Raw genomic sequence first — 12395 nt, forward strand, 5'->3', positions numbered from 1 at the left:
TCAAACAAGGGATTAACTAAAATAAAATAATTCTTTCCTTCCCATAATTAAGTGATTTTCGAAAATCACTAGAAAAACAAGGGGCTCGATTTTTACATCTCTAAACAAGGAAATAATTGGCTCTTGGAATTTAATTTGGGTAAATATCCCAAGGATTAAATAAATTCCGAAAAAAAAAAATAGAAATTCTCTCTCCAAGGGGTCTAGGGTTCGAAAATTACAAGAATTAGGGTGATAAGTATTTATGGCAATTTTTCTAATATTCTCACTCACCCATAAACAATTAAATTACCACATAAATCACACAAATAAATAAATCACATGCCACATCATTAAGTCAAATAGTTTGACTTTTCAAACTTTCACACAAATCCTAAACTTAATTCGACCATATCACCTCGTGAAATAACTGCATTCTCGATGCCACGTCATCAACAATAAATTCTAGGGCTCAAAAATTAGGGTTCTAAAATCCAGGATGTTACATTTTCTCTCTCTCTTTATTTTATTAATTTTCAAATTGAAATATGTACCATTTCAAAACTTGTTATTTTTAAAAAATAGATGAAGTTAATAATTATTATATGAAATAAATTTCAGACATCTGATATTAAAAGAATAAAAAATCTGAGTGAATTACTGATGCATATGGTCAACCTAAGAACATGGTATTCATCTCCATCACCTAATTAATATTAATTGCATATTCTTACTTCTCATAAACCGTACTACTACTAAATTAATAATTAACGATAACATTAATTATGTTCAAGGAAAATTGTCTGCTTACTTCTTCAAACGCATAGGTTATCTAATACTAATACTAATACTAATACTAATACTACTACTTCTAGTGCCTGTGCGTGGTGATATAAAATAAAATTTAAACTACTAGTAAACATCTCATGTATAATGTAAAAAAAAGTATTTAATACATAAAATAGAAAAATAGCCCAGGATAGTTAGAATTTAAATGAGGAAGATATGGAGTTGGTATGCTTTAGACCTTAGGCTATTTTTTATTTCATCTTTGCATCAAAGTCGTCAAACCTTATTTAATTATCCCATCCCTCATTTATTTCCCAATTAATTCCCATCCATCTACTATTAATAAAATAAACTTTACGTGCTACATGGCATAATCACATACGGACAGCTTATTAGGAGTAGTATTAAATTTCGAAATAATTTATACTTCCATCTCCTCTATACCTATATTATTATACATATATGTAATAACGCAAAAATGGGTACAATATATGAGATTTTATGCTAGTAGTACACATCTAAAACAGATTTATGTAAAATCAAATTCAACTGAGAGAGAATATTCACAAATATGTGTGAAACTCTTTACACCAAGCACGAGTCCAGGAAAACACTTTTAGCTGGGTTGATGTTGAATTAGTATTTGTTTATTCAAAAAATCTCACTATATATCTCACACACATACGCAAACAATATGCAACACATACATAAGCATTTTATTGATATACTCATGGATTAACTATCAAAATATAATCTTGTTATTTCTTAAAAAAATAAAAAAGGGTCATCACCTCATACTACCACTCCCTATTTATATAGCACACCCTGTATTTTGCCCACCTCAGAACTCTCCAAGATTTTGACATAAGCAGAAACAGATACATCCAATTCTGTTTGTTTGTTTCTGCCTTTAATTCAGGGAAAAAGCCCATCTCTTCAAATCCCACTTCTTTTTCTTTTTATTTTCTCTTCTCTGTCAGCCTTATGCATAAAAGACTCCATTTTTTGGTGGCTGCAATTCTGTGAATGGTATGTCTGCATCTGCATGTTATTGTTTACTGCTCACTACCTACTTTCATTTAATGTATTTTTCTCTTAAATTCAAAGTCTTTATTTTTCAGCAAATTGCAGTCCCAATTGATGAATTTGTGCTGTAAACTTCCTTTTCCATTGGTGTTCCAATTGGATCATTTATTTTGCCAAGCTTTCTGTCTCAGCCCATTGGTTACCTGAGTTTTGACATTGTCAGAACGTCCAAAATTGTGCTGTCATTGTCTCTATCATTTCCATTTTTTTCTTGTCAAGACCTTGAATTGGATAGTTTAATATGCTCTGTTTATTCAAATTCTTGAAAGGAAAGGAGTCAGAATTCAGTTGAAAGATTGGATTTTTACGGTTCACATGTTTAGTTTTTCTCCTGGTTTTGCAGTTTCAGAATTAAAAAAGGGAAATCAGGCGAGAGAGTGAATTTTCTGGGTGAGGCTAATATTGTGGTTGTTGCTGAAGCAAATCTGTATGTGATGATGGGAAATTGGGGGTTTTCTTGCATTCCTATTATATCACTATTGCTGCTGCTGCTGCAAATCTGCAGAGGGAGTGTGCAACGTATAGGGAAATTAGATCCAGGATTCAAAGGGTCTCAAATGTATTACATAGACAATGATGGATTGTTTCTGCTGTCAAACAACTCGAATTTCGCCTTTGGTTTAACCACCACTGCTTCAGATGTTACTCAATTTCTTCTTGTTGTCATCCACAAGAGCAGCTCAACTATAGTCTGGGCTGCCAACAGAGATTCCCCAGTTAAGAATTCAGACAGCTTTGAGTTTGATATTTCTGGCAATGCCTTCTTACAAAGTGGTGGATCAACGATCTGGTCTTCTGATACTGCAGACAAAGGAGTTTCCTCATTGCAGTTGTTGGATAATGGAAATCTTGTGTTGGTTGGGAGTGATGACAACACCTTTGTTTGGCAGAGTTTTAGCCATCCCACTAACACCCTTCTTTCCAATCAGGAATTCTCTCAAGGAATGAGGCTTATCAGCGATCGTGCTACGAGCAACTTGACTTACTCGCTTAAGATCCAGGCTGGGGACATGTCTCTGTCCGCGGATTTCAATCCTCCACAGCTGTATTGGTCTATGGGAAGAGATAGCCGGATAACCATCAATAAAGGGCACGGTGCAGTCACCTCAGCTGTTCTAAGTGCCAATTCTTGGAAGTTCTATGATTCAAGTAGAGTGTTGCTTTGGCAATTCATCTTCTCGGAGAGCACTAGTGAAAATGCAACATGGATCGCTGTGGTAGGCAGTGATGGCTCTATCACATTCTCCATGCTCCAAGCCGGCTCGTCTAGTCCCTCTTCAACAAGAATACCACAAGATCAGTGTAGTAGACCTGCAGCCTGTGATCCATATGCAGTTTGCAATACTGGTAACACATGCCAGTGTCCCTCGTCCATCGCCTCGTGCAAATCCATCGCCTCTCCTCGCTGTGATAACTCAACAGGGTCGGTAGAACTTGTTAGTGGTGGTGATGATCTGAGCTACTTTGCATTGCCATTTGTTCAGCCATTCTCTAAGACAGCAACCTTAGACAGTTGCAAGGCTTCGTGTCTTGGCAATTGCTCGTGTGGCGCCTTGTTTTTCCAGAACAGTTCTGGGAATTGCTTCCTATTTAATGAGATAGGAAGCATGGAGGGATCTAGTAATGGAGGTGGCTACACTTCGTACATCAAAATCTCGAGCAATGGAAGGAGAGATGGAGGTGGAGGCAGTAGTAAGCCTTCCCCAATAGTGATAGTCATTGTGATTGTGACTGTGGTTGTGATAGTAGCAATGGTGTTTGCTGCATTCCATTTCTACCGTAAAAACAAGAAAGCACCTGAGACGCCTAGGGAGAGCTCAGAGGAGGACAACTTCTTGGAAGGCCTATCCGGGATGCCTATCCGGTTCAGCTACAAAGACCTCCAGACAGCAACAAGGGACTTCTCAGTCAAGCTCGGACAAGGAGGGTTTGGATCAGTCTATGACGGCACTCTCTCTGACGGGACACGGGTCGCTGTCAAGCAACTCGAAGGCATTGGCCAAGGCAAGAAGGAGTTTCGTGCTGAAGTGAGCATCATAGGCAGCATCCACCACCTCCACCTCGTCCGCCTCAGGGGCTTCTGCGTGGATGGGAGCCACCGCCTCCTAGCCTACGAGTACATGGCTAATGGCTCCTTAGACAAATGGCTGTTCAAAAAAGACAAAGGCGAGTTCATGCTCGATTGGAACACGCGATACAATATTGCTGTGGGGACAGCCAAGGGCCTGGCTTATCTCCACGAGGATTGTGATGTTAAGATCATTCATTGTGACATCAAGCCTGAGAATGTGCTTCTTGATGATCACTTCATGGCTAAGGTCTCCGATTTTGGGCTGGCGAAGCTCATGACGCGTGAACAAAGCCATGTGTTTACGACAATGAGGGGCACTAGAGGCTACCTTGCACCAGAATGGATCACTAGCTATGCTATATCAGAAAAGAGTGATGTTTATAGCTATGGTATGGTGTTGCTCGAGCTCATTGGTGGCCGGAAAAACTATGACACTTCACAGAGCTCGGAGAAGTTGCACTTCCCTTCGTACGCGTTCAAGATGATGGAGGAAGGGAGGTTGAAGGAGATCATGGATGACAAGTTGAAGATCCATGAAGAAGATGAGAGGGCTGCTATAGCCATTAAAGTTGCTCTATGGTGCATACAAGATGATATGCATCTTCGCCCCCCTATGACTAAAGTCGTGCAGATGCTCGAAGGCCTCAGCCCCGTCCCTCCTCCTCCAACAGCCTCGCAGCTAGGGTCACGGCTTTACTCGAGCTTCTTTAAGTCCATTAGCGAGGGGGGCACCTCCTCGGACTGCAACAGCGACGCCTATCTGTCCGCTGTTCGCCTCTCCGGCCCTAGATGATATAGGGGTGAAGCTTGTGTTGTGTAAATGGTAGGATCAGTTCCAAGTTTTGTAATGATAAAGCTATCAAATATGTATTATGATGTTTGTAAATTAATGGTTTTTGATCTATTGAGAAAAGGTTGGATTTTTTTGTTCATTTCAATTTGTTATCAAGGCGCCTTCATCCCTTTGAAATAGGAGTACAATTTAAAATAGATGACCTCAACTACTGAACAAAATTGGTGTTAGTTGGGAATTAGGAGAGGATATTACTCTAGCTAGCTGTACCTGATTATCCTTGCAAGAATTAATCAACTTAAACGGAGTAGCATATCTTTAGAAAGTTCAAATCAACTAAAGTCTTTTTTTTTTAATTGAGCAGGTGTTTGTGTGTATTTTTTAGTTTTAACTGCTACAATTCCACCAACCATATATTGTATTTTTTAATCTATAAATAAATAAAGGGTTGATAATATGTAAATTACTTTTTTCTACATGGTTGTTTTCCAAAATAAAACGAACAAAAATTTAAAAGTTACTCATTATCTAGTTCTCAACTTTTGAGTCCGTCAAATTTGTTTGAGTGCCCTTTTTTAAAAGGTTTTGTTTTTGCTGGTTAGTATATCATCATGAAGTCCCTATTCATACCTAATTTCACTCTTAAATTTGCATTTGGTTGCAAGAATTCACCTTATTAATGTAGCAATTAGCAAATACTAATAGGTGGTGTTCGGTTTTTTAGATAAAATAGTACATCTCTCATTGTCTCTATGCTTTGCAATTTGAACTCTTCTATATTCACATCATCTCTCACACACACACACTTGATGCATCGAGAACATATTTATATACTACTGTTACACATATTCATGACTATTTTATATTGAATAGGTACACACATGGTATAGATACAATATAAAATAGAGTAGGCACCTAGGATTTTAATAACTTTGTACAATTTTGAAAGAATGTGGCCAGATATCTTGGTCATGTAGTTAGAATGGGAGGAAGATATGTTGATACACTTCCAAGGACTGAAGCTTTTGTATCAGGAAAGAATTCAAAGCTTGGAATTGCAGTGATCTCACCACCACTCGAAATTCGAATAGGGTAGCTGAGAAGATGGCCGGGAATATCTTCCCCAAACGTCTCACTTGAATAAAATCTCCAATTCTGATCGGCAATTGCATTGACATTCCGAACACATTCTAGGCTCCCGGGATCAAGAAAAGTGTCGTCTTCGCGCAGAAGGTGCTCGCACCATAAGGCCATTCTCAAGCCGAATATCTCGCCCCTGGCAGGAGATACATCTGTGGCCAGGTGATGAGGTTGGAATGCTCCCATTGCTATCTCACTGTCTCGACCCCCGTCCATCGATCTTTGGTTGATGTTGGCTGATCCCACAATTATGTATTCATCATCAACTGTTGAATGATAGACAACAAATTATTCAAGAAGTAGAATGAAGTTTGATAACAGATGGAATTAAGAATACCTATCATCATCTTTGAATGAACATAAATCATAAATCTCCTAGCTTGTTGGGCCTTGATGTAGTCGGTGTCGGGCTCAGGATGCTCTAGGGGAGTGTACTCTCCCGGGATCTTGACTTCCCTGTTGCCAAGGCAGAAGAAAGTCAAGTATTCCCTCGCATCCACATTGTGGATTCCTTTTGCCGATAAAACGTTGTAAATGTCTGTATACATCATCTCCATCGTCCTTCTCTGCCAGTCGAGTATGGCCTGAACCGAGGCGCTCTCGGGTATGCCTTCCGGCCACATTGGGATCACAATGTATACGGTGAATCTCTCTCCTGCTTGAATCTTGCTCACTATCTTGAGGGATAGTTCTTTTGGAATGAGATGCAATGCGTTTATGTCCTCAATTGTGATCTCTGGGCTTTTCTTCCAATCAAATGAGCTACCAATAAAGTATTGGTTCTCAATGTATATGAATCGTCTTGCTCTACGAATAGCCAAGATATATGCATCTTGGATGCTCTTCTCTATCACGTTGTCCTTCCCATTCAGAAGTCCAACTTCTGCCTGTTGCTCAGGTAACTTGGGAAAGTCGGCCGCAGCTCCACCATCAATCGACCTAAACAGCTGCACATTCCAAGTTTCAGGATCTTCTGGGGATGTGACCTCCATCGGGCGAATGAGGAACTTGTCTAGCTCGTTGATTGAGTATATGAGCTGGTTTCCAACCTGTTTCTTCCACCTCTGCTCGAAATTGTAGAGCACGTCCCAAGCCACGGGACCTTCCATGCGACAGTGGATGTCGTGCCATGGCTCCCTCGGGCCGCCTTTCTTGACAGAGGCGCCCGGGAAGTTTGGTTGGTGGAAGTCATCTTGGTGAACTGTGTTCAATGTCCTAAAAAGGGAGTGGTCTCTCGTGTCATAACGTCCATCACAAAGATCAATTCCACCTACAAAACTAACCACCCTCCTCTTATGGTTTTGATCGGATTCAGCGTCTACGACAACGGTCTTTTGATGGTGGGTGAACATTGTCGAGACCTCGAACCCCTGGACAATGCTCCTACCACCATCAGGATTTCTAGGGCACAACACGCAGTGCACGCTCGTGCCCTCGAAAAACTGTTTGGTTTCTTGATCATGAGTGGCCATAAGGCCATCCTTCTTGAAATCAGGCACAGAGGTCCTGTCATCCCACACCAGCAGCAGAACACGAACTCCTTGCTCCGCCTTGCGCTTCAGCAGCTCTCCGAGGGTTACATCCCCACCCGCCCTAGGCCTCCTCGGATCCCTGATCAACGTGATGTTCGTATAGACTGACCACCCCGTGATGTATATCATGTGGCGAGCACCCTCAATCGCGTCGAATATGTCCTCCCAGCACCTCTGAGGCCGGTAGTACCCGGCCGAGCGGAGGAAATCCGTGATGCTATCTTCAGGCACGTGAGCATCGGGGTACAAGGAAACCCTGCATCCCCGTCTCTGCCCGAAGAAAGTGTAGGGTACCCCTCCAAAACTTGGATTCTTGATCCCATTAGACCAATTGACATCTTTGGAAAGAGGAAAGTACTGCATTTTCACATGGATTCTTGAATCTTTATGGATGGGAATCTTGTCTTCATCCAAGATCTCGATCCATCTATCCACCATTTGCCCACTCAGCAGCTCCTCCACACCCAAATATGCTCTACCCACCAATGTTGCTCCCACAGGATTGTCTTCTTTCACCGTGAAGATGATGTTTGTGACAGTGTGCGCACAATAGATGCGAAAACTGTCCAACCATCGAGGATTAGAATGCTCGTCGAGCATTCTAGTCCTCGCCACCCTCGCCCTCTCCAAGTCGATAGTGGCGTACAGCTTCGCGCCAACAACCTGTTCGTCACACGGAACAAAATCAAATCTTTATCCATTTTCTTGTAATAAAACAATAAACTTACTCACCTCCGGCCGACAGAAAACAAATCTCTTGATTTGTCCTAGAAACCTCTTTGTTCTTTTATGAGGATTGCCACTCTTCAGATCACAACAATAGCACAACATTAATTATATATATATATATATGCACATTTCTTTTGATCAAGCCGGAATAAAAACTGCACCTTTCCAAATAGATTATCAATGCTGAATCGGCCTTGCAATTTATCGGCTTCGAATATTGTTGCGTAGATCGTTCCATGAAGTAAATGGGGCACCATGCTTAATTTACGTGCTGCAATCAGTAACATTTTTTAAATCACTAGCTATAATTTTGGATTCGACCAAGTTACAAAGATGAAGCATTTATGTTTTCATAGTAGTTAATTTCATATGCTGTAGTAAGGTAGAAAACACCATATTCATGCATATAAAACACCAATTAAATTCAAATTATCTTAGCTATAGAGATGAGGATGTTGAAGAGGTCTTACGTACCGCAGAATGTTTAGAGAGAAATAACTGTTGGGCCAATAGTAAGTTTACAAATGTACACACATATATATACGTGTGCATATGCATAAGAATCTATCTATCGACCTTTACATGAAGAAAGAAATCTCTTTTGCTTTGAATAGTTAAACTTGTATGCAAATCTTGATCAAACGCATGCACACAAAGATTCATATCCCTTTCTTGGAAGTGATTATCATAGAAGGAATCAAAATTTAATCATTCATCATCACCAATTAATAAACAGACTTTCTTGCAACATAGGACAAACTTCATGGTTTGTAAGTTTGTTTCTTTTTAGCTATGATCATTTTATAATATACAAATAGATTGAATCAAGTTTACGAAAATTCATGGAAAAGATATCCTTTTCTTGGCCACAGCAAGGGAGAATTCTTTATGTGCAGTTGGATACAAGAGATAAATGTTTCCTCTATATGGAGTAGTTTTTTAATTGATTATTTGACTCGTGTTGGTAAATGTTTTTTTATGGAAGGATATAATATAAAATAATTAATGTTACATGAAAATATGACACATAAATTGTATGAGGACTCCAAATATTAATTCAATTCGGCGACCAATAAACGAAAACAGGATTATGCTTTTGGAATATGTTCAAAGATGTATTAAAGGTTAAAATTTTTAAAAAATTCCACCCAATATTAACAAGCATAAAAGATTGGGTTATACTGTATATATGTGCTGGACCACTTATTCCATGAATTTCATCTTTAACTTGTTTTAATATTCTATCTACCAATGGGTTCATTGGATGTAGCTAGGATTAATCTATTCTTGTTGTCAATTATCCATTAAAAATACATCCAATATTAAATGGTTGAAATGATGGTTTGTGAGCATCGAATAATTAAATTCTACAGTAATGGAGTAATAATAAATAACGTCCAAAGCTGATTTCAGTTCGAAATCAAAATAATAGTAACGAAAACTCGGGGTAATCGAGAAATTAAAAAGGAATATAGGGGCTTAAATGCAAGGGAATATTTAGCAGAGATAAAAAAATATATATTCCGTCAGATTATGCGCATATTCCCTGCTTCATACAAAACTACCGAATATTCCCTCTCCTTTTAGCCGATTCCGCCTATGTATATATATCCGCCACCACCACCCCCTCCTCCTCCTTTTCCGGCGAGATGAAGTTCTGGAAGATTCTGAGGAAGCTGCTGGACGAGATTTTTCCGGATTGGCAGGATAAGTTTATATCGTACAAGGATTTGAAGAAGCAGCTCGGCTCGATCTCTCCTCCGGAAAACCCAAAGGAAGATGCGGAGCGCTCTAATAAGAGGCCCAGGCTGGGACTGGGAGACGATCGGGTTGATGAAGAGGGGAGAGAGGTGACGAAGGAGATGACGGATTTTCTGATGCTTTTGGAAGGGGAGATCAAAAAGTTCAATTGCTTCTTCATGGATAAAGAGGAGGAGTACATTATTACGTTGAAGGTGTTTCTTCTATTGATTTCGATATCTATTTGCTGTGATTTTGGTTTTAGGGTATGAAAGTGAAAGAGGAAGGGGAATTTTTCATTTTCAACCCTACTTGGATTTAGTGATATAATTGGACTGAGAATTACTCCCTAAATTGAGTTATATGGAGTCTGAGATGATTAGCTAGTTGCTTTTGATAAAAGCATAGTACACCACTTGGTTCCATTTTCAGGACTCGAGAGCAGATATCTAGCGTCGTGGGATTATATCTTGGATATGTATATTAGTTTGACTTCCAAACTTGCATTTATGGGTTGAGTTTCTCTCCTTCCTATACCAATATACCATCTTATTCCATTTTGATAATTTGTTTGTACGCAGTTGCTGGAAGATGAGGTTGCTGAGGCTAAGGATTCAAAACAAGAGCTTATGAAAGTAGGACGCAAACTTGTAGATTTCCACGGAGAGATGATTTTGTTGGAAAACTACAGTGCTCTTAACTACACAGGTTTTTTGCTTTTGGCCTCTTACTATTAAAACCTTCTTATGGTATATGGATCATTGGATCATCACAAAAACGCCTTGTGATCAAGTTCCATTTTGTTCGTCTTCACTTGTTTCCTATTATTTTTCTCGCATACCTAGATATATTATTTTGTTACTGATTGACTTGTCATTACTATTTCTTTAACTTGATGGATCCTAGCTGAAAGGGTGGTTGTAAATAGTTAAACATAATAAATTGTATGATTTCATAATTTCAGTTGGTAGCTCCTTCCGAGCTCCTGGGTGGATCACGCACCTGGGTTACTTGGTCTACCCAGCAGCAGATGCTTTGTCAAGAACATAGAAATGGATTATGTTGACTGGTTGAATTTATGATGTTGATTTACTTTTTTGTAATGCTGATTATCACAATTAAATTAATACACGTCCAAAGCAGTTTTTATTCCCTAATGAAGTTGTAGGCAGCTAGAAAAGGCCCATTTTCATGCCATGCATCAACAATTGACCTGCCTCCTTCCTGCAACACTACAAAAATCATCAAATGACAGCTGATTAGATAGAGAACAAGATTTAAAACGGTGATTGTATTTTGAAGTTGGAAGCAGGGCTGAAAGGGCAGGATTGTAGCAAAAAAAAAAAAAAGTAGGAGTGAAGGACTGCTATTTGTATGCTATCAGAAGCATGGACAACAGTTGAATTTTGGAGTGTTTCTGTTATTGTCCTTGTTTGTTGGCAATTAATCCCAATACATATTTTTGCAAGCCTTGACCATTTCATTGCTTGGAACAGGCCTGCTGAAGATTTTGAAGAAGTATGATAAGAAGAGTGGTGATCTGATTCGATTGCCTTTCATACAAAAGGTTCTACATGAGCCATTCTTTAGGACAGACGTGATAAATAAGCTAGTGAAGGAGTGTGAGACAATGATCATTCGCATCTTTCAGCGGCACGAGAAATTGGCCCCTACAGAAGATACCGATCTGCCAGAAGGGTGCAGTGACCAGTCAGCGGTTGATGAAGAGGCTGGAAAACTCAGAGTTCCTGAAGAACTTGCAGAAATCAAGTCTATGGAGAACATGTACTTGAAGCTCACCATATCAGCTTTGCGGACCATGAAGGAAATCAGAGGTGGAAGTTCCACCGTGAGCATGTTCTCATTGCCACCTATGCCGGAGACAGAGCTTGAAGAGTCTGGGAAGTGAAATTCAGCTTAAAAGCAAGAACAGACAATTACCTAATGTTGTGAATCATCATAAGATTTTGATTAGCTAGTGTCTGTACACGGATGATGTAATATAGAGTTGTAACTGCTTCTTTCTTGACAATTTGTAAACTGAACATCTGTTGAGATGATTTGGAGCAGGTTTTGGTCCATACTAATACTCCTTGTTGAGTGACCTGTTTCCATTGTAAGCTGTATGGATGTAGAAATATAAATATAATAAATTAAAACACTAGCAGTTTTTAACTCATGGAATATTGCTATTTTCATAAAAAATTCCATTCAAGCTCATCATTTGTAGCTACTGATTTGGTAGGAAGAGGAATGGATATAGTTATTAAGTATGATATGCCAGATTCTGCGGACACTTATCTCCAAAGATGGGGGCTGGCCATCACGTTTGTTTCTTCTGCTTCTGCTTTTGATTCTGATTCAGATGTTCACACTAGGATTTGTAGTCCTCATTGCAAGAGAGGTTTGAAGTTGATACTCCCTCCGTCCCAGATTTGTAGTACTCCCTCCGTCCCAGATTTGGAGTCACTTATTGTTATGGTTCGGGTTTTAAGAAAGAGTTGAAATGCTTAATAATTGAAGTGATATTGTGGAG

At 39.4% G+C, this 12395-nt stretch overlaps 3 protein-coding genes across 3 annotated transcripts; 2 read left to right on the forward strand and 1 right to left on the reverse strand.

Annotated features, from left to right (window-relative positions):
• Positions 1 to 1622: 1622 nt before the first annotated feature.
• On the forward strand, positions 1623 to 4857 carry LOC125187267 (G-type lectin S-receptor-like serine/threonine-protein kinase SD2-5). Its single transcript, XM_048083822.2, has 2 exons — positions 1623 to 1797; positions 2198 to 4857. Exon 2 carries the CDS (start codon positions 2289 to 2291, stop codon positions 4716 to 4718), a length of 2430 nt encoding a protein of 809 aa, XP_047939779.1. The 5' UTR covers positions 1623 to 1797; positions 2198 to 2288; the 3' UTR covers positions 4719 to 4857.
• A 534-nt stretch (positions 4858 to 5391) lies between these two features.
• On the reverse strand, positions 5392 to 8727 carry LOC125188332 (phospholipase D alpha 1-like). The gene is made up of 5 exons (XM_048085109.2): positions 8594 to 8727; positions 8281 to 8390; positions 8123 to 8194; positions 6196 to 8053; positions 5392 to 6124 (listed from the first exon to the last, which is right to left on the reverse strand). Exons 2-5 carry the CDS (start codon positions 8374 to 8376, stop codon positions 5688 to 5690), a joined length of 2463 nt encoding a protein of 820 aa, XP_047941066.1. The 5' UTR covers positions 8377 to 8390; positions 8594 to 8727; the 3' UTR covers positions 5392 to 5687.
• A 942-nt stretch (positions 8728 to 9669) lies between these two features.
• LOC125188333 (SPX domain-containing protein 1-like) lies at positions 9670 to 12038 on the forward strand. Its single transcript, XM_048085110.2, has 3 exons — positions 9670 to 10074; positions 10441 to 10567; positions 11356 to 12038. Exons 1-3 carry the CDS (start codon positions 9769 to 9771, stop codon positions 11766 to 11768), a joined length of 846 nt encoding a protein of 281 aa, XP_047941067.1. The 5' UTR covers positions 9670 to 9768; the 3' UTR covers positions 11769 to 12038.
• The last annotated feature ends 357 nt before the right edge of the window (positions 12039 to 12395 follow it).

Source organism: Salvia hispanica, chromosome 5, assembly GCF_029641045.1.
Source record: "Salvia hispanica isolate PSC_SH4W2 chromosome 5, Shi_PSC_v1, whole genome shotgun sequence".
Taxonomy (NCBI): Eukaryota; Viridiplantae; Streptophyta; class Magnoliopsida; order Lamiales; family Lamiaceae; genus Salvia; species Salvia hispanica.

What these genes read in the sequence shown, in the direction of transcription:
- LOC125188333 (XM_048085110.2), top strand. Translation starts at nt 9,769, where the DNA reads ATGAAGTTCTGGAAGATTCTGAGGAAGCTGCTGGACGAGATTTTTCCG. An exon ending in AGTACATTATTACGTTGAAG is followed by an intron (nt 10,075 to 10,440) that starts GTGTTTCTTCTA and finishes GTTTGTACGCAG; the next exon opens with TTGCTGGAAGATGAGGTTGC. An exon ending in CAGTGCTCTTAACTACACAG is followed by an intron (nt 10,568 to 11,355) that starts GTTTTTTGCTTT and finishes TGCTTGGAACAG; the next exon opens with GCCTGCTGAAGATTTTGAAG.
- LOC125187267 (XM_048083822.2), top strand. Translation starts at nt 2,289, where the DNA reads ATGATGGGAAATTGGGGGTTTTCTTGCATTCCTATTATATCACTATTG.
- LOC125188332 (XM_048085109.2), bottom strand. Translation starts at nt 8,376, where the DNA reads ATGGTGCCCCATTTACTTCATGGAACGATCTACGCAACAATATTCGAA. An exon ending in TTGATAATCTATTTGGAAAG is followed by an intron (nt 8,195 to 8,280) that starts GTGCAGTTTTTA and finishes TGTGATCTGAAG; the next exon opens with AGTGGCAATCCTCATAAAAG. An exon ending in TTGTTTTCTGTCGGCCGGAG is followed by an intron (nt 8,054 to 8,122) that starts GTGAGTAAGTTT and finishes TGTGACGAACAG; the next exon opens with GTTGTTGGCGCGAAGCTGTA.